The 19,049-nt window shown below is 31.4% G+C and overlaps 3 protein-coding genes across 7 annotated transcripts in view; all 3 read left to right on the top strand.

The window, feature by feature from the left end:
• Nucleotides 1-2,132: 2,132 nt before the first annotated feature.
• Nucleotides 2,133-5,106, top strand: LOC123220000 (60S ribosomal protein L5). The gene is made up of 9 exons (XM_044641985.1): nt 2,133-2,288; nt 2,755-2,824; nt 3,111-3,202; nt 3,527-3,653; nt 3,731-3,810; nt 3,920-4,036; nt 4,316-4,450; nt 4,539-4,708; nt 4,790-5,106. Exons 1-9 carry the CDS (start codon nt 2,286-2,288, stop codon nt 4,887-4,889), a joined length of 894 nt encoding a protein of 297 aa, XP_044497920.1. The 5' UTR covers nt 2,133-2,285; the 3' UTR covers nt 4,890-5,106.
• Nucleotides 5,107-6,496: 1,390 nt separating this feature from the next.
• The window catches only part of LOC123220648, a 67,420-nt gene continuing 54,867 nt past the window's right edge, over nt 6,497-19,049 (top strand). Inside the window, exons 1-2 of one of the 2 annotated variants that reach the window (XM_044643208.1) lie at nt 6,499-6,817; nt 7,549-7,964. In XM_044643208.1, coding sequence (XP_044499143.1) covers nt 6,648-6,817; nt 7,549-7,825 — 447 coding nt within the window. In that variant the 5' untranslated portion in view covers nt 6,499-6,647 and the 3' untranslated portion in view covers nt 7,826-7,964. Of the gene's footprint in view, nt 6,818-7,548; nt 7,965-19,049 lie in introns of those variants that run through there. The other variant, XM_044643209.1, reaches the window with a different exon arrangement.
• LOC123220641 (phosphoserine phosphatase-like) lies at nt 8,774-12,841 on the top strand. 4 transcript variants are annotated; one of them, XM_044643196.1, is made up of 7 exons: nt 8,774-9,036; nt 9,383-9,466; nt 10,105-10,264; nt 10,849-10,907; nt 11,434-11,650; nt 11,875-11,939; nt 12,061-12,841. In XM_044643196.1, the coding sequence occupies exons 4-7, from the start codon at nt 10,872-10,874 to the stop codon at nt 12,313-12,315; spliced, it is 573 nt and encodes a 190-aa protein (XP_044499131.1). In that variant the 5' UTR covers nt 8,774-9,036; nt 9,383-9,466; nt 10,105-10,264; nt 10,849-10,871; the 3' UTR covers nt 12,316-12,841. The 4 variants fall into 4 exon arrangements, with proteins under 4 accessions (XP_044499131.1, XP_044499134.1, XP_044499133.1 ...); XM_044643199.1 differs by lacking the exon at nt 9,383-9,466 and having other exon boundaries at nt 10,108-10,264; XM_044643198.1 differs by lacking the exon at nt 9,383-9,466.

Genomic DNA, 19,049 nt, shown 5'->3' with positions numbered 1-19,049 from the left:
AAAATTTATAATTTTTATATACATATTTATTATATTATATTTTTTAAAAAAGTGTATCAATTTGTATTAATAATATATATTATATTGTATGATATATTTATTATATTATATTAATTTAATATACTTTATAATTTGTATTGTTTTCTACCTGTATCATATTATATTATAATATTTTAATAATTACGAATGTAAATATTATTTGATCAAATTGACCCAATGATTGAATGATTGAATCGTTAGATGGTATAATTCATCTAATTCCATCTTAGGTCAATCTAATTTGTTAATTAAAACGAGTTTTAATTTTAATTCAAATTGGATTGATCACTAATCTTTTGTTGGACTTATTGATCATATCTAGATTTTAAAACATCGATTGTCAGTACAGATGATTTATGTATAAATTTTAAAATTTTGTTTTTTTAACATTTATTAAGAGGATCTCAGTAATATATATTTTAGATTTTAAAAAAACCTTAAAAATAAAACATTTACAGGAATTTTAAAATTACAGGATCAATTATATTTTATTATAAATTTGGTAATATATGGAAATAATTTCCTTCTTATTCAACTAAATTTATACCAAAAAAATTTATTTAAAAAGTGTTAATTTTTTCCACCTATCCACTGCCCCAATAAAATGTTACTGGTCAGGTCAAAACCCAGTACAATAATTAGAAAAGTAAATAACATTGTTCAACCTAAGGTTTGGTTTAAAAACCCTTTTTCATCAGTAGTTTGTATAAATAATATTTTTTTACCCAAAATTAAATTTAAACCCTATTAAAAAAATTAACAATTTAAGGGTAAAATAATAATTTTAATATATGTCAATTTTAAAAATAAAATTTTTTTTATCACATCTAAAAGTTTTAAACATAACAATTTAACTCTTAAAAAATATTGTTATATTTTATTCAATTCTTTGGAAATGTAAATCATTTTGAAACTATTAGTGGGGCCAAAATGATCTGTTAAAAATTTCTAAAAGACCTCTAAACTTTTTAAAAATATTCAATAACTCCTAAAAAATTTCGTAAAGATTCATGATATTTTTAAAAATTATAATTTAACTCTTAATATACAATTATACGACAAAAATACTTCTATCTATACAAAAGATAAAATAAAGACAAGAACGAAAGAAAAATAAAATAAATAACTTCTTATATAATTTAGATATTTAAAATATTATTTTTTATTTTTGTTAATTTAAGATTATTTAGTAATTTTAAAAAATAAAATAGTGAGGAAAAAATAATAATTTCACTCTTTGATACTATTATTTTATTAATAAAGTTTAATTTTGGCTGAAAAGTTATTATTTATGCTTGATTTTTAGGTTTAAAATGTTATTTATTTCAACGAGGGGTGAAAAAGTGTTTTAAGACTAAACCTTAGGTGGGAAAATGTGATTCACTCTAATTAAAACATTGCTCAACGCCTAAGTAATATAAAGATGAATATCAATTATTTACTAATCTATTTTCTTTTCGAGCATAAAAATCTTTTCAAATCTTCAAATTTATAAATAATTTTATAACAAATGAGATATCGATCTGATGAAGGGAACGATATGATCCAATTGATAATCAGATTGGTTAATTGATAGTTAGATTGATTAGTTATTTAAAAATAATATTAATAGAAATTTTATATAATTTATAATTTGACTTATTTAATATTAAAATAAAGTTAGTCTAGTGATATATATATTCAAATATAATAAATAAAATTTTAGTTTAAGTTTTTATAATAAATTAAAAAAATTAATTTTTTATATTGATCCATTCGTTCTATTTTATATGTAACCTAATCAATTTAATTAACGGTTGACAATTCAATCGATCAGATCAATCGGTTTAATTCGATTCAAGTAATACCCCAATGTATTGACTATAAAATTTGAGGTAGAGTTTATTTATTTTTTGTAACCCATTTCAAAAAAATAATTATTTTAATTAATTGCACTAATATATATTATTATTAAAAAATATAATTATTAAAATATAACGCAGCAGGAGTACGTGAAAATAAAATAGGCCCAGCCGCGGCAAATCTTAACTTTAATAAAACGATAAAATATTAAACTGCCCCTTTACTAGGAAAAAAAACCCTAGAGACCATTTGCTAAATAAAATCGCAGCCGTTGATTTGACATCTCTTAAGTCATTCACAGTTTTAGGGTTTATATATCAATCTCCTTTCTTTCCCAAACTCTCTAGCCGAGCCGTCCTCTTCTTCTATTTCTACCTTTTTCTTCCAACGCAAAAGCTTCAGCAATGGTAAGATCTCTTACCCATTTCTTTCTTTTGTTTTGTTTCTGTTTGTTTCCCGAGAAAGTGATGAAACATGTTGGCCAAGAAAAGATTTGTCTATGTACATTGCTTGCTGAAAAAGGGGTGTTTGTTCTTATGCTGTGTACTTGGTTTTGTTTCGGTTTGGTTCTCGAAAAAGTGCGGGAAAATGTTCCGGGAAAGATGTTTGTTAAATTTTTGATTTTAGCTCTTGTTGATTAAAATGATCTGTTTTGGGTAGTATGAATGGGGTATTTTTTTATTGGTGTTATTCACCTGTTTCCTTTTTGAGTTTCTGTTCGGAAAGGGTTTTGTAATTTGGTTAATTTTTGGTTTTGATGATTAAAATCATTTCGTTTCTGTTCAGGAGAGACGGGTGTTTGTTGTTTTGCTTGTATTAGAAGCTTAAATTTTAGGGCTTATGTTGAAACGTTGTTGTTTTTGGTTTTGACAGGCCTTTGTGAAAGCTCAGAAGACCAAGGCTTACTTCAAGAGGTTCCAGGTCAAGTACAAGAGAAGGAGAGGTAGTATATTGTTGTTGACAATTTGTAGCTAGATTTGTAGGACATGTTATTTGGAATGTGAAACTTGTAGTATATAGTATTGAATTGTGGAACTTTTAATATGTTAACATATGATATTTGCTGTTGGTACTTAGAAAATGAATATTGAACTTGGAGTTTGTGAAACTTATAATTCTATTTGTTTCCAATGTGACTTGTGATGTGGAATGTAAATCTTTTTTTTTTTTTTTAAATCCAATTTTTCATTTTTTTGTTGGGTTATCTAATCATATGGAGTTGCATGCAGAGGGGAAGACTGATTACAGGGCAAGGATCCGGTTGATCAACCAGGATAAGAACAAGTACAATACTCCCAAGTATCGTTTTGTTGTGCGATTTGTATCCTACAATTGGCTTATTAATTTATTTTGTAGAAATATAGTACTTAACATCTTTACCTTTTTGTTTTAGTTAATGGTTGTCTTGAAGTCCTTTGGGTGCTGCCTGAGGTGTTATAAAATTATCATTTAAAGCCCTGTAGTGCAATTTTAGGAAGTGCTCTAAAAGATTTTTCTAGAAAATCACTTAATAGGAGCTTTGTTAAAAACACTGCCTTTATGATATCATTTTCTTGTTTTAGGCATTAGTAATATGTAGTCTGAGTAATGCAATGGTGAGTCAACTCAATTTTTTATTTATGTTCCATCCTTCACCAATTTTTAGACTAACAGGGATATTGTTGCACAAATAATATCAGCCAGCATTGTTGGTGATTCAGTTCTTGCTTCAGCATATGCCCATGAGTTGCCTCAATATGGGCTTGAAGTAGGCCTTACAAACTATGCTGCAGGTATCTTAAACTCCTAGTTTTTTTCGCACTATTACAAAAATTTCTGTGACGCTCATTAAAGTCTTGACACTTATCAGCTTATTGCACTGGACTTCTCTGTGCCCGCCGTGTCTTGAAACAGCTTGAGATGGATGATGAATATGAAGGAAATGTTGAGGTACTTATTATTTCTCTTGAATTCTTCGTGCCCTTTTGTATTGAATGATAAACCTGCTTAAATGCAGTTGCTATGATGAAACATCCAAAGCAATTAAATTTCTTTTCAGGCTACTGGAGAGGATTACTCTGTTGAACCAGGTGACAGCAGGAGGCCATTCCGTGCCCTTCTTGATGTTGGGCTGATTAGAACCACTACTGGAAACCGTGTTTTTGGTGCTCTAAAGGTATTTAAATTGCCAACACCAAAGATGTTGCTAATTTTAAATTTCTTCATGGCTCTTGTACATGTACCTTTCCATACTTAATTTTACTACTGCTGGTTGTCTCAACAATTTTTTTTTATTCTATGTGATCTATTATTTTTGCCACTAGCATGTGTAGCTATTTTTGCTTGCAGAAACAAATTGATTTTTTGGCTTATCTTCTGAGAACATTCTCAAGTTGAAATAAGATTCTCTTAAATACACATTAGGTGTTCATAGGATTGCTTATCATTAATGCAGGGAGCTTTGGATGGTGGGCTTGACATTCCCCACAGTGACAAGAGGTTTGCTGGCTTCTCGAAGGACAGTAAGCAGCTTGATGCTGAGGTTCACCACAAGTATATCTATGGTGGTCATGTTGCTTCATACATGAGGGTATGGCTGAATTTTGCAAAAGATTGTTTATAGAACATTACATTCTTTCTTGGTGGTGTATTAATTTTTTGCCTTTGTCATCATCAAGGCTTTGATGGAAGACGAACCTGAGAAGTATCAGTCTCACTTCAGTGAATACATCAAGAGAGGAATTGATGCTGATGGCATGGAGGCACTGTACAAGAAGGTCCATGCTGCCATTCGTGCAGATCCTACTGCCAAGAAGTCAGACAAGCAGCCTCCCAAGGAGCACAAGAGGTAAAAGACCAACATGCGTGTTTGTTGTCGTACTTGACATTACAAAATCTCATAACTGAGCTATTTCTGTTTGTATTACAGATACAACTTGAAGAAACTAACATATGAGGAAAGGAAGGCAAAATTGATCGAAAGATTGCAAGCCCTCAACTCTGCCGTTGATGAGGATGACGATGAGTGAAAAGGAAGATGATACCTGATTTGAGCTGAAATATTGTGGTTGGCTTATCTTAAGTACTACCCATTTGCTTTGTTGCAGTTAGGACCAAATTGTTTTCTTAAATTATTTTTGTTCTTATTTTACGTTTCTGCGTATTGGAGATATAATTTGAGATGATAAACAAAGATTTTGGATATTTTTCAGCTTGGTATTAAACGAAAGTTTCATTTTTGGTTTAGTTTCAAAGATCCCTTGTGTTCCTCAATCTTTTGATACCCTTCATAACTTTTTGAGGTGGGTTATTGAATCTATGCTTCGACGTTTACCTTGCCATATAATTGAAAGGTAGCACCCAATTGTGGTCAGAAGCGTACGCGGCAATTAATTAGTTTATTTCTGACTTCCTAATTATACGGATATAAAAGAATTCTTTGGGGAGATGGGTGCATTTTAATCTAGAGTGGTGGATTGATCTGGGCTGGTTAGGCTCAAACAAAATCCGTTTCTCTGTTTGATGTATTTTGGTGATGTTATTGTACACTGATTTTATTGAGCTTGAGATTGAGTTGGATATTATGAATTTGATTGGAATCTGAGTCAGCCGTAAGCATGGCTATTGAATCTTACCCTAATACAGAGTATTATGAGTTGATGAGATAAGTACCTCTACAAGCTTCATCGTTTGTCTTCAATAATTTTTCTTGTAGTCTTGTTTTGATCTACTAATTGTCTAATTATATGCTAAATATAAATGATTTTGACTTGATACTTGGTATTCATATTGAATTTGTGATAAGTGTTTCTATATTTATTGGTAATCTCTATAAATATCCCTTTGGAAAAACAGAATTTGAACCACAGGTGAAATATTTGGAGATTGCCAAGTTGCCATAACTATTTCCTAAAACTGCTCTCCTTTTCTTTTGTTATATTTATTAGAAGCTTGCTTATCCAATGCATATGTATAATATTACATAATATGCAACTTGTTTAAACGGGCTAGAACATTGGCTCGAGTTCACGTGGATGGATGAGCTAGAGTTTTAGGCTTAACTGATAACTAAGTTGAATTTGATTTTAAGGGTGTTTAGATTGGTTTAGTTTGTAAGCTAATAGTTTAGTTTGAATTGGTTCAAACTTTGTTTATAGTTTAAATCGAATTGAGCTGAACAATTATCTAAATAGGGAATTAATTATGGTGAAAAAGGATGTTATTTTAATAACAATACTGATTTAAATATTAAAACTCCAGCTACTGATACGAACTTTAGGAAAATCACACCTCAAAAGCTAACTATTGAGATGGGAGAGCGTAAGGTTATATAAACCCCACACTAGTTGTCCATACTTTTCAATGTGGGATCCAAATCTCATACCTTATACTTGAGATTCTAACAGTTACAAATTTAAGCTAAATCAACTAATCATAAATACAAATCAAACTTTGAGTTTTGAATTTTTTCTATTCGTTTAAACTGAAATTAAGTCAGCTTATATTTGTGCTGCGTATATCCATTCCTGGAAATGGCATATTCAATAACACAGAGAGCAAAGAGGGTCCACAAAATTGGGACCTTATCCATCACAAGCCAATGAAATTCTACTTTCATATGTACATCTAAATTTCCAAAAGAAAAACACTATCCTCTTTTAATTTCCGGTCCTCTACAACCCATATACCACAGTTCCAACTTCGATAAAACAAAATGATCATTTTTATTTTCATATCAATCAAGATCCCTAGTGAGATAAGAGTCTCTTCATCATCATATCATCTTCATGGCACATTCACTTACCACAACACCACCCACAACCATAACAAGAACACCCATCTCTTCCAATCCCAAGAGGCCTGTTTTGCACATTCCATCTTTAGGGTTTCAAGGGATTTGGGCTTGCCATCAACGTTCTAAACAAGTTTTGGATGATCATAAATCCATTTATAGAAGGTTTGTTTTTAGGGTTTATCATGCGCTTAATTTTATGGCTTTATTGTGTAATAATGTGTGCATGAATTAGTTTAAAATATATATAACTAGGTTTGCAATGTGAGTATGATGAGCACTTTTATAAAGTAATCGGATGCATTTTGAAAAGAGCATAATCTAATTACAGATAATGTATTGATTTTCAATATGTTAAATGTTATCAATAGGAGACCTTATAGTATTGAAAAATCATAGAGGGAATAGTTAAGTTATTAGAGTTAGAGTTGAATTTGAATCAAATCAAATTCAAATATGAGCTGACTCAAGTTTGATTTGAATCTATTATGACAAGTTCGAATTAAATTCAAGTTGATTGAAGATATCGTTGGAAAGTCATTAACAAGTTGAATAATGCTACTAACAAAATAAATAACGTACTGACAAAACAAAATAAATAATATCATTGGAGGAGTATTCGAGATGAGCTACTGAACCAAAACTTCAACTAGAATTTGGATCTAACTGTGCCAAACATCAATTCGATTTGAATTGACTTAGTTCAAATCCATCCATAATTGAAATAATGCTACCTTTTAACATTTGTTTGAAATGTCTTCTATTATAGGTGATGCATTTTTTTATATTGTTACTTTTTACTTTTATTTAATGTTTCAATCATCAAATACAAAGGAAAGAAAGGTCATGATTATTGTTGCATACTGTGATATAGCCTTAATTTATATATGTTGTAGGAATGTGACATTAGGCTTGGCTGGAGCAGTGTGGTTGAGTGTCGGTGGCAGGAATGCATCTGCTGCTGGGCGGAGGCCACCACCGCCTCCGAAGGAGGAGAAGAAAGACCCTAATGTGAGTGGTGTTCAAGCAAAAGTACTAGCTAGCAAGAAGAGGAAGGAGGCCATGAAACAAGCTGTTGCCAAACTAAGAGAGCAAGGAAAGGTTCTAAATGAGCCTGTAAAAGAAAATGGTAATGAGCCTGTGAAGGAAATTGTAAATGAGCCTTCTGAATAGTCTCTCTTTTAAACTTGGAATTGAGTTGTCATCTTATAAACTTTTCATTCATTTCACACCAAATTTTGTAAGTATTTGAGAGTGAATTTAAACTAAGCTCAAACTAAATAAGCGTTAGCAAGTTTGAGTTCAATTCAAATGTAAAATTGTTAACTTGAGTTTAAGTTTTGCTCATTCAAGTTAGTAAATAGTACATTGAGAAAAGGTGAATAACAATACTAAAAATTGAGAAAAATCATTAAAATAGAAAAAAATAATTGCCGATAAGAGAAACTCACATATTAACATCAATTTTGAGTTAAACTTGAGTTTAACATATTCAATTTGAATAAAGAGTCAAAACCAAACCAATTTGATCGGATCCATCTCTATCTGTGATAATATCTTGAGTAAATTATTTTTTCTTGTAGAAGGTTTGGGAAAACCAAAAATTTTTATCCTTTGAATTCTTAAACTATAAGTTTTCACACAAATTGTAACTTTTGATAGAAAAACTAATGATAGAAGGGTATAAAAGTTATTTCAATTTGCTAAATTTGAAAAATAAAAAATGAAAAAATATAGGGCTGAATGGCACTTAACCTTTTGCTATTGGCCTAAATCACATTTGAAAAAATAAAATCAACTAGATTCAACTTAAATTAGTCTAGCACAATTTAATAAAATTGTATCTTGACTAGTGTGATTTAATTAAGTTTAGCCAAATCGCCAACAACCATTTTAAGGGCAAATTAAGAAATGAAAAAAGTTAGGGTTAAATGTAATTTACTTGTCCGACATCACAGAGCACCTTTCGTCACAAAATTACGTTTTGGTTTACAGATTAAGATTTCAAAGGGTGAAAACTTTATTTCTCCAAACGCTGGGTGGGACATGGAATTTACGCTAATATCTTGACATTACTTTGAAATGAATTATTTGAAAGAGACCTCAAAGTTTTGATTTCTTAAGACCCCACCTTGTTTCACTCCCCTGTCCTCTGCTACTTGACCCTTCGGCTCTAGCAGCTGGAGGCTGCACTGAAAACACAATTACAGTTACAAAAAAATCATCAGAAACAGAAGAAAAAAACAGAAATTTCAAAAACACTGAAAAAATTTTCGTTCTCTGAAACGAAAACGATGGCAAAATGCTCGTTTCAATCTACTGACATCCCCCTGTTAAAGAGCCTCGATGGGCTCCGCCACCTTGCAGAAACACGCCGTTTCAAGGTAAGCTCACTTCGCCAATTCAATTTCTCGGGGAAATTTCTAATTATTTTCCTTCCAAACGAATGGGGTGCAATAGTTTATGCAAAATTTTTTCTTAATTTTTTGTGTGAAATATTTGATAAAGTGGTTGCTTTAACTTAACAGTTATAATTTTTGAGAATTTTCTGATAAATCTGTAGAAGCAAGCTTTGGTTTTTAGCTGAATAGTGTAGTTAGAATTAAGCCAAATTATAGAGGGTTTTGAATGCAATTTTTGAAAGTTGTTAAATTTAATATATGATGTAGATACCATTGTTCTTCATTGGTGTGTGCGTACTTGTGTTGTTTGTGGTGTTTGTTTGGGCAGGCGTGGTTCTTGGATCAATTTGGGGTCCTTCATGATGGAAATTAACCTTATCCTGGTGCAATTTCTACATTTATGTATTCAAATGTGAGTTTTATCATTTGAGTATTCTTGCTTTAGGCTGATATCGAATTCAGAAGAGTAATGCTACTTCATACACACACACACATATAAATGATTATCATGCAATAGAGACATGTCGAAGTGTATTAGCTTCATTGTTATGCTTCATCCGATCACATCACATCACATTAGTTTTTATAAATTACTTTGAACCTGTTGATTGTATTTTTGGCACTATGGATAGTGAAGAGTAATGCTATATGTAGACTTCTTGTACAAACTTGTTCATTCATGCAGATGGGCAATCATGCAGTAATGATGCATCAAAATTTTTCTAAGTTTTATTGTTATGCGCAAGCATGTTATTTCACATCGATTAGTAGGAGAGCTTGTATATATGGTTACATTTTGTATGGATACTGATGCTGGTCCGACAACTTAAATTCTTGGGTTGTGTATTGTTAGTTAGTGATAGTGATAGAGTTTGATTGTCTCAGGTTGTATGTTTGGTAATCAACTTTGGATGTATACGTGATAAGGAATGTCAACTTATTTTATATATTAGTCCTTGGAATGTTTCACTTTAGATTTTTGGGTTAATATCTTGACTATATAAACGATGTGATAGTGTATTGTTTTGAATTTCTCTTTTTGGGTGACAGTAGAAAAGATAACAACCACTGGTGCAGAAACGGTGATTATAAGTAGCTCTTCATGGCGTGCTTCAACCACCATAGAAAAGATTAAGAGCCTTGGATTTAATACTTCTCTCTTTGTAGGAGCTATCATTGGTGGAAAATTAACACATTAGTACTTGCAAAGGTTGGGTATTGCACCTTTTAAGATTAAAGATTGAGAAATCATTTATTCTCAATATGAATTAATATTTTGTATAGTTCAACTCTCATGCTGAATTCAATGTTTACTTTTAGTTTATACAACCCCATATTCTTTCAACATGCATTTTGTTTTTGTGTCAATTCTTAATTAAGTGTATTCATTTCATTTCTCTTAGCACGCACTTTAAATCAACCTTCTTGGTGGTTTAATTGACCCGTTATTTTTGAATGGGGAACTATAATAAGTGATTCATCCATTCCATGATCAGTGCTTGTCAAAAGGCCATTTTTCTTCTCTCAACTTTTCACATTGAAAGCTTAGAAAAAAAAAAAACTTTTCATATTGATTCTACTCTTTTAACTTGTTCTCCTTATGTATTTCTGATTCTTATTATTTTTTTCATTTCTTAAAATTTTATTTCAGGGTATTGTTTTTCAGTTATATTTCATTGTCTGAATGACATTTGTCTTGTTGGCTTTTTATACATTGTTTAGAGTTGCATAGTACATCTTTTTTTTTTTCTGTATATTATACTATAAATAGGAGAGATGATGCTTGGTTTGCAGCACTTGGAAGGTCTTGCATTCACATGACTTGGAGTGATCGTGGTGCTTTATGCCTTGAGGTATGCTAAGTGTTAAAGTTTTATAGCTATTTTTCTTTTAGTTCTCTTGGTGCTTCAGTTAATTCCAATAACATGTAACTACCTAGTATTCCTTCTTTTTTGTTTGATCGATGTAAGGTACTTGAAAATAAAGAAATCGAGGAGCATTAATTTAAGAAAGGTTCTTACTATGAATCCTTGTTTCAAGGATGAACCATTTTCAATTTGTTTAAATTGACAATTATTAGAGGGTTGAAACTCTCACTCCCAAGGGCAAAAAAAAAAAAAGACCTTTTGGGAAATAGGTAAAGTCATGACCTGGTTGTTAAGAATGTGCTTCCAATTTTGAGTGTCTAAACATATGTAGGTGCTCTACTCATTTATCATAGATATAATCATTGTAGTATTATAAGATGGTCTACCCTGTTTTATCTAGTTCATTCAAAATGAGCAAAATTTCTTTATTTGGGTTTCTGTGATTGTTTGTACGACCACTTAATAGTCAATTCAATATGCTCATACATATCTCAAGCATTTCTTGTTGTAGGGGCTCGGCCTTCAAGTCGCAGAGAAAGTAGAAGAAGCTGAGTTTATCTTGGCCCATAGTACTAAAGCTTTGGGGCTCCCTTCAGGAGAGGTACGACCTACTAGTCTTGATGATCTCAAAAAAATATTGGAGCTTTGTGCAGTTAAGAAAATTCTAATGATTGTAGCCAATCTAGATTATGTGACTGTTGAGGCAAGGGCTCTGCGTGTTATGCCCGGTAAATTCTATTCTCTTTAGTACACCACGACATTGTGTAAGGAAAATAGCTTGCTCTGAGATGGCAGCTTTGACTGTGTTGTGACATTTTTATACCTGTTGCCAGTGATTTTGTTCACAATTTGGCCTGTTGTACAGAACCTGAAATTTCTCTACATATAAATTGCAGATTTTGGAATTTTGTTATCCTACCAATTGAGATGTAAATTTTGTTGATCCTTCTAGGTACATTGGCACCCAAATATGAAAAGCTTGGAGGTGAAGTGAGATGGATGGGCAAGCCTGATAAGGTCACTGGATCTCTCAGTCTTGATCTAATTAGTAAAATTGTTCATTTATTTATGTTTCTTATGCATATCATTGTACGTGTGTAGTTGACTTTGCTTTATCACCTTTGTAATAATTCATCAGATAATATATAAATCAGCGCTGAACATAGCCAGTGTTGATGCTAAAGACTCTATTGCTGTGGGCGATTCCCTTCACCATGATATCAAGGGAGCCAATGCAGCTGGAATCCAATCAGTATTTACCACTGGAGGAATCCATGCAAATGAGCTTGGACTAAGCAGTTTCGGAGAAGTTTCAAATTTATCTTCTGTCCAAACTCTTTCATTGAACTATGATACACATCCATCATATGCGTTACTAGCATTCATATGGTAAAATCAAATCAAACTAAGTACTGGGTAAAATAATCTTAAGTCTTTAACAAATCAACTGAACAATTTCACATCCCTAGGTAATTTCTTTAAAGAATGTTCTCAAAGTTGCTTTTGTTGGGCCTAGCACATTTCATACTTTTTCTTTGTTTTGCAGGTAGTGTAGCCACTTAGTTGGAAAGTGAAATTCCTTAAGACCGATGTCGTAGAGATTTGAAGAAAATATAAAGACGATCAACGCCACAAACCACTAGATCATTGCTTCTTCTTAAAATTGGGGCTTCTTCATGATGCCATGGTACCATGAACTAATTGTGATGACGAGGAATATTTGCACTGGTGGGAAAAAATTGCAGGCTTCTCTGCTTATAATGTTGTTTGACTCATGAATGGTGTTTGGAAATTATGACTTGTTTAATAATTGAAAAAAAAGACTGCAGAAGAAAATTTCATATTTTGGAACTTGAGTGTACATAAAGTGGGAGAGTGATAAGGGTGTACAACAGTTTCGCATTTGGGTTAGGGTTTAATGCTAGTGTATTAGACTTTGTATTATTATTTCCATTTTTGTCATTTGACTCATCTCCCGGTGGATGCAGGCACAAATTTTCCAAACCGCATAAATTAGGTGTTCTTGTGTGTGTGATTGTCTTATGGCTTTCTTTCACTAATCTTACATACTTGTTGTAACCAACAAAACCTCAGGCTAATTAGGCAGAAAAAGGTTTGATAAAAAACATGTTAAAGCACTGCCTGTTTGTAATTGAGTCATCACCATTTCAATGATGCTGAAGCTTTGGGTTTTGAAAAGCCTTAATTGCAAACTTACATTAACCTCTAATAAGATAACCCTTTTGTTAAAATTCGAAACATGCCCTATATGGCACAGCCAGAAATGGCCTAATTGAGAAAGGAAAAATTCTCAGTGAAATCTTATAAACAGAGAGCTAGCAGAGAATCAAGTTTGCTTTGTACAATTTAAAAGCAGAGGAGTGGTATATAAGAAGACTGTCCTTTCCCTGTATAATATATACAGAGTGAATTATGAAGAATGATTAAGGATAAAGAAACCAAAATGGCCGAGGAAAGACACAAAGAATGATTCCCTATTCATTTTTCTTATTAGAGGCATGGGCTGTAGATGACAGGAGGAGGCAAGCAAAAGTAGAGTTGGCATCACAATCAAACAACCCAAAGTTGATGATCATAAAAGATTCCTTTCCTTTCTTTATCTCTAGAATAAGTAAGGTATTTATCTAAGAATGACTTGTGACTCAAATATTCTGTTATTTTGAGCACTCTTAAAAACACAAAATTAACAAGTTTCTCTTTCTGTCTCACATTCTTCTCTTCTTGTTACAGTCTTTAATCTTTCCTTATTTCCAACAATCGAACCATGGAAATCGTCATTGAGCCTGTCGTCTCCGAACTCGTTAAGGGGTTGTTTGAGATATTGGGGTCCAATGAAGTGCAGTACTTTACCAAGCAACTTGTCGGAGGGGTAGATTCAGAGATGAAAGAGCTGGAGAACAAGTTGCAGATGGTTGAACACCTTCTTCGCAATGCAGCAGACAGGCAGCTGATGGATAAACGAGTCAAAGAGTGGCTTGACAATCTTCAACATTGGGCTTATGATGCAGAGGACTTACTGGATGAGTTTGCCTACGAAGCTTTGCGACACAAACGCAAGGCAGAACACCAGGCTAGCTCCAGCAGAGGATTTAGCTGTCTCCCTGCTTCTTTCTCTAGTCCTTTGTTCGCTGTCCAGATGGGGTCCAAGATCAAAAAAATCAATAGCCGTTTGGAAAAACTTCGCCTACAAAGATCGGCAGAACGTGAATTTGAGGAGCTTCATGGACTGCCACCAACTAATGTCGCTGCACTGCAAAAACCAGAGGAAATTCAAGCGTCCCACTCGGACAAGTTTATTGCAGAAACAAAGATGAAGTCGAATTACTTAAAATGGTGAAAAGTGGTGCCAACTTTCAACTAATAGCAGTTGTCGGCGTGGGAGGGATCGGCAAAACAACAATTGCTCGAGAAGTGTACAATCACAAGGAGTTGGAAGATATCAAGTTTGACAAAAAAGCGTGGGTGTGTGTTTCAACCACCTTTGACGTTCTCAGAATCTCAAAGAAACTTCTTCAGCAATTCTCGTCCTCCGTTCCAGATAATTTAAATGATATCCAAGTTCAGCTGAAAGAGGCAGTAAGTGGAAAAAAATTCTTGATAGTATTAGACGATATATGGAACGTGGAGTACATCGAATGGGAAAAGCTTAAGTCTCCTTTTGCAGCTGGTGCACTTGGAAGCACGATGATCGTGACAACACGCCATACAGATGTTGCACAAACAATAAGATGCTCGCATACTTATCAGTTGAAGCTTTTGTCAGACGAAGCTTGTAAATCCTTGTTTAAGGAGCATGCGTTTGGGACTGGTGCAGCTGCTAATGCTGATCAAATTTCCATTTCAATTTATGATAGAGTTGTTAAAAGGTGCAAAGGCCTACCACTGGCAGCAAAGTCCCTCGGTTGTCTTCTACACTCTAAGCCGAGCAATGCTTGGGAAGAAATATTAGAAAGCAAAATATGGAGTGCATTTGATGAAAGTGATCACATTCTCCCAGCATTAAAGCTAAGCTATCATTATCTTCCTTCGAATCTAAAAAGATGTTTTGGCTATTGCGCAATATTTCCTCAAGATTACGAATTTGAGGAGAAGGAACTCGCACTTTTATGGATTGCGGAAGGTATTGTTCAACCATCAAATAAGCAATTGGATGAGGCAGGTAAGTGTTTTCATAAATTGTGTTCAAGGTCGCTTTTCCAACAATTGAGTAGTGATAGTTCCAAATATGTTATGCATGATCTCGTTCATGATCTTGCTCAATCAGTTTTTAAAGGAATCAGTTTTAGATCTGAGCAAAATATTGTTGAGTCATCAGAAAATTTTGAAAAGATTCGTCATTTCTCTTATGAACCTAATGATTATATTGAAAAAGATAAATTTAGAGCCTTGGAAAAAACAAAAAGTCTAAGAACATTTTTGCACGTGAGGCATGGATATCAAGGTTTTCAAATAAGTGATACAGTTATCTCTGATTTGTTGTCAAAGTTAAAAATCTTGAGAGTACTATCTTTTGAAGGATACAACATCTTTTATTTACTTGATTCAATTGGAGAAATGATGCATCTAAGGTATCTAAACTTATCTAATACTCAGATCAGAAGTTTGCCAGAGTCAACAAGCCGATTATTTAATTTGTAAATTTTGTTATTGAAAGATTGTTCTAAACTTATGAAGTTACCTTCTAGAATGAGATATTGGACCAATCTATGTTATGTTGATATAAGAGGTGAAAATTTATTGAAGGAGGTGCCACAGGAACTGAAAAAGTTGAAAAATATTCAAATATTATCGGATCTTGTTGTGGACAAGAGTAAGAGTTCTCATTGGTGGAGGATTGTTTGTTTTAATTGGCACGACAATTAGTTGAGATTAGTTGGTGCAGGAAGCTAACATTTATTGGTAACAACGCCCAATCTTTATCTCTAAAAATGCTTAGGATTGAATTTTGTGGAGGACTGAAAATTTTGAAGGATTTAAGTGTTTCTCTTATTGAGTACTTTATCATGATGGAAAAGTGAACAAGTATTCCTCGAATTCCTGAAGTCGCAATAGATAGCAAATTCATCTACAATTCAAAGGAGTCACACCTAGTTAATTTTTTCAGATTTCGCAAGCTCAGATACCACAAATTTCATCGAAGGTTTGCAAAATATTTTGATGACAGCTCTGCTATGGTCCAGATTTTTATGTAACACAACATTTTTCTTCAATATGGAAGTTATTAATCTCATTTGAACTTTGGCAGCTGATCGTCAACAAGAATCTCTCAATTTTAGTTTGTCCAGGTAATTCATTTTTCTTGAATCAACTTAACATAACACCTTGTATCTCAAATTCTAATCCAATTTTTCTAATTCCATAAATTTATTTGTAACTGAAGAAACTTTTAGCTTAGGAAAATTCCAATTAAATTGATTTTATAATTTAGATAAATTAAATTAACTCTAATAAGAAAAGCAACTTAGGTGAATGAATTATACAGTTAAGTGATAATGTCATAATTCAATTAATGTTATGATTTTTGTATTTCGAGTAAATCATAATTCGATAGATTATAAAAGATAATATCAACTCTTTTATACTTTTTTTATTATGTATTTTAGTTTAAAATTATTTTTATCAAAATGATGTTTATTGATGTAAAACCGTTTATTTTTCTTTTATTTTTTAAGTATATATGGTTCATTCAATTTTTTTTTCTAATCAGAATGATATTTTATTGGAACTAGATAATTTTTTTAACAGGCTAAATAGTAAAAAAATTCAAACTTTCATCGTAAAAAAATTTTTAATATAAAAAACAAAACAATATATATATATATATATATATATATATATATATTGTTTTATTTTGAATGTATTTGGTAGAAATAAATTCTAGAAAAGGATATAATTTCAAGCCACATTGTTGAAATATTATTAAAAATTAAAAATTAAATATTTTAAAATAATAATAATTAATTATAATTTTCTTGAAAATAATAAAATAATAAATTTTATTGGTTGGTCAATTTAATAATTGACGTAAGAAATAAAGGAAAAAAATTGGGGACTTGACAAAATTATGTGGGCGCATTTTCCAAAATTTTGTCTGGAAAACATTAACCCTATGATCATGTGTACAATTAACCCATAACAATTCCGAGGAAGTGATGAGGGAGAGTAGTAAATAATTTAATTATTAAAAAAATATAAATATGTTAGTGGTTAAGGGTTGTGTAAAGGGAATAGTTGAGACATCTCAATACAAAGAATTTTCTAATAATTATATCAATATATGAAAGGCTACAATTTCAAGCCACGTTATTGAAATATAAATAAAATTAAAAATCAAATATTTTCAATTTATACAGAAAACAAATGGTTAATTATAAATTTATTAAAAATAATAAATTATTAAATTTTATTGACTAGTCAGTTTAATAATTGATATAAGAATGTGTGATGGAGAGAAAAATAGACAAAATACAAAAGTGGAGGATTTAAGTTCTGACTATATCATATGGGCACATTTTCCTTAACATTTCCTGGAAAACATTACCCATGATAGTACAGAGGAAGAGTTGAGGAAATAATGGTTATGTATTCATTTTTATTTTTTGCTTATTGGTCACTTCAATAATTGATTTTTGTCAAGTGAAGCAGAACAATGGGTAGAGGGATGAGGAGTCGCTGCATGACCCTCCTCCGAATGTTGTCATCAATGAGGCCACCATTAAAAGTTATCCCAAATTGCTTTATTTTGAAGCAAAACTTCAGAAGAAGGATTCAACTGTAACATATTGCTCGATATAATTTTAACTTCTTACAAGGTACAAATAACTATATTATCACACAAAGAGTATAATTTTAAAACACATTATGAAAATATTATTAAAATTTAAAAAATTAAAAATAAAATATTTTCAATTCATACCGAAAATAAAAGGTTAATTATAATTTTTTTGAAAACAATGAATTAATAAATTTTACTAATCGGTCACTTCAATAATTGATCTAAGAAATGTGAATATACAAAAGTAGAGAACTTGACTACATCACATGGGGTGCATTTTTCATAACTTTGCCTAGAAAAAGATAATCTCGTGACAGTACAATTAATTTAGATAAACGGAGGTAACTTTGTCTTAAAATTAATTTAATTTTAGATTCTATTTGAATTAATTTAAATTTAAATTATTTATAGAAACAAGTTTAGTCATTTTATTCGAATTCGATTTATTTAATTTAAGCTTAAATTTGAGTTTAAACTACTAAAATCAAATTCAACCTTATTCAAAACCTCATATATAATTATTATAAATTTAACTAGTTTAATGGTTTTATACTATTAAAATAACAATATCAAATTAGTTTGATCAAATTAAAGTGATGTTAAATATGTATTCATAAGAAGTACCAATAAAGATACTAATAATGATTTATTATTATATTATTGTGTGTTATTTTATTTTTAATTCAAAATCATCTAATCGTATAATAATATTTTATCATTGATATATAAATCGATGATAAGTATACATAATTTTTAAATATAAAAATAAAAATATGATAAATTTTTAGTTTCTAAAATATTTTTATTAAATAATATTTTTATTTTTTATAATAAAAATAAAATTTTTAAAAATATAAGTATTTAAAATTTTAACAATAAATAATTAAATAATTAAATTTGCAGCAAACTAGAGGTGGAAAATAGTCGTTTGGACATTTTAATTTTGCTGAAAATAATGAATTAGTAAATTGTATTGATCTGTCAATTCAATAACTAATATAAGAATGCGTGATGGGAGAAAAATAGGGGAAAAAGAAAAAAGAGAAAACTCAAAAGTGTGGACCTGGGGCACAGTATCCATAACTTTACACGAAAAAAGTAATCTTATGACAGTACGGAGGAGGAGCTGAGAAAATGGATGGGACATCCAATACAATAAATATGTTAGGGGTTGAGGAAAGATACCAAGAATGGTTCTGTATTCAGTTTTATTTTCACAGATCGGTCACTTCAATAATTGAGTTTTGGTTCCTATTTTTGCACCTGGGCGGAGCAGAACAATGGCAGGCAGGCCCTGCAGCCGCTGCAGCGGGGCAGGATCATGACACTCC

The sequence above is a fragment of the Mangifera indica genome, chromosome 7 (genome assembly GCF_011075055.1).
Source record: "Mangifera indica cultivar Alphonso chromosome 7, CATAS_Mindica_2.1, whole genome shotgun sequence".
Lineage (NCBI taxonomy): Eukaryota > Viridiplantae > Streptophyta > Magnoliopsida > Sapindales > Anacardiaceae > Mangifera > Mangifera indica.
The sequence above is the reverse complement of the archived record's forward strand: the minus strand, read 5'-3'. Positions and strand labels throughout refer to the sequence as shown.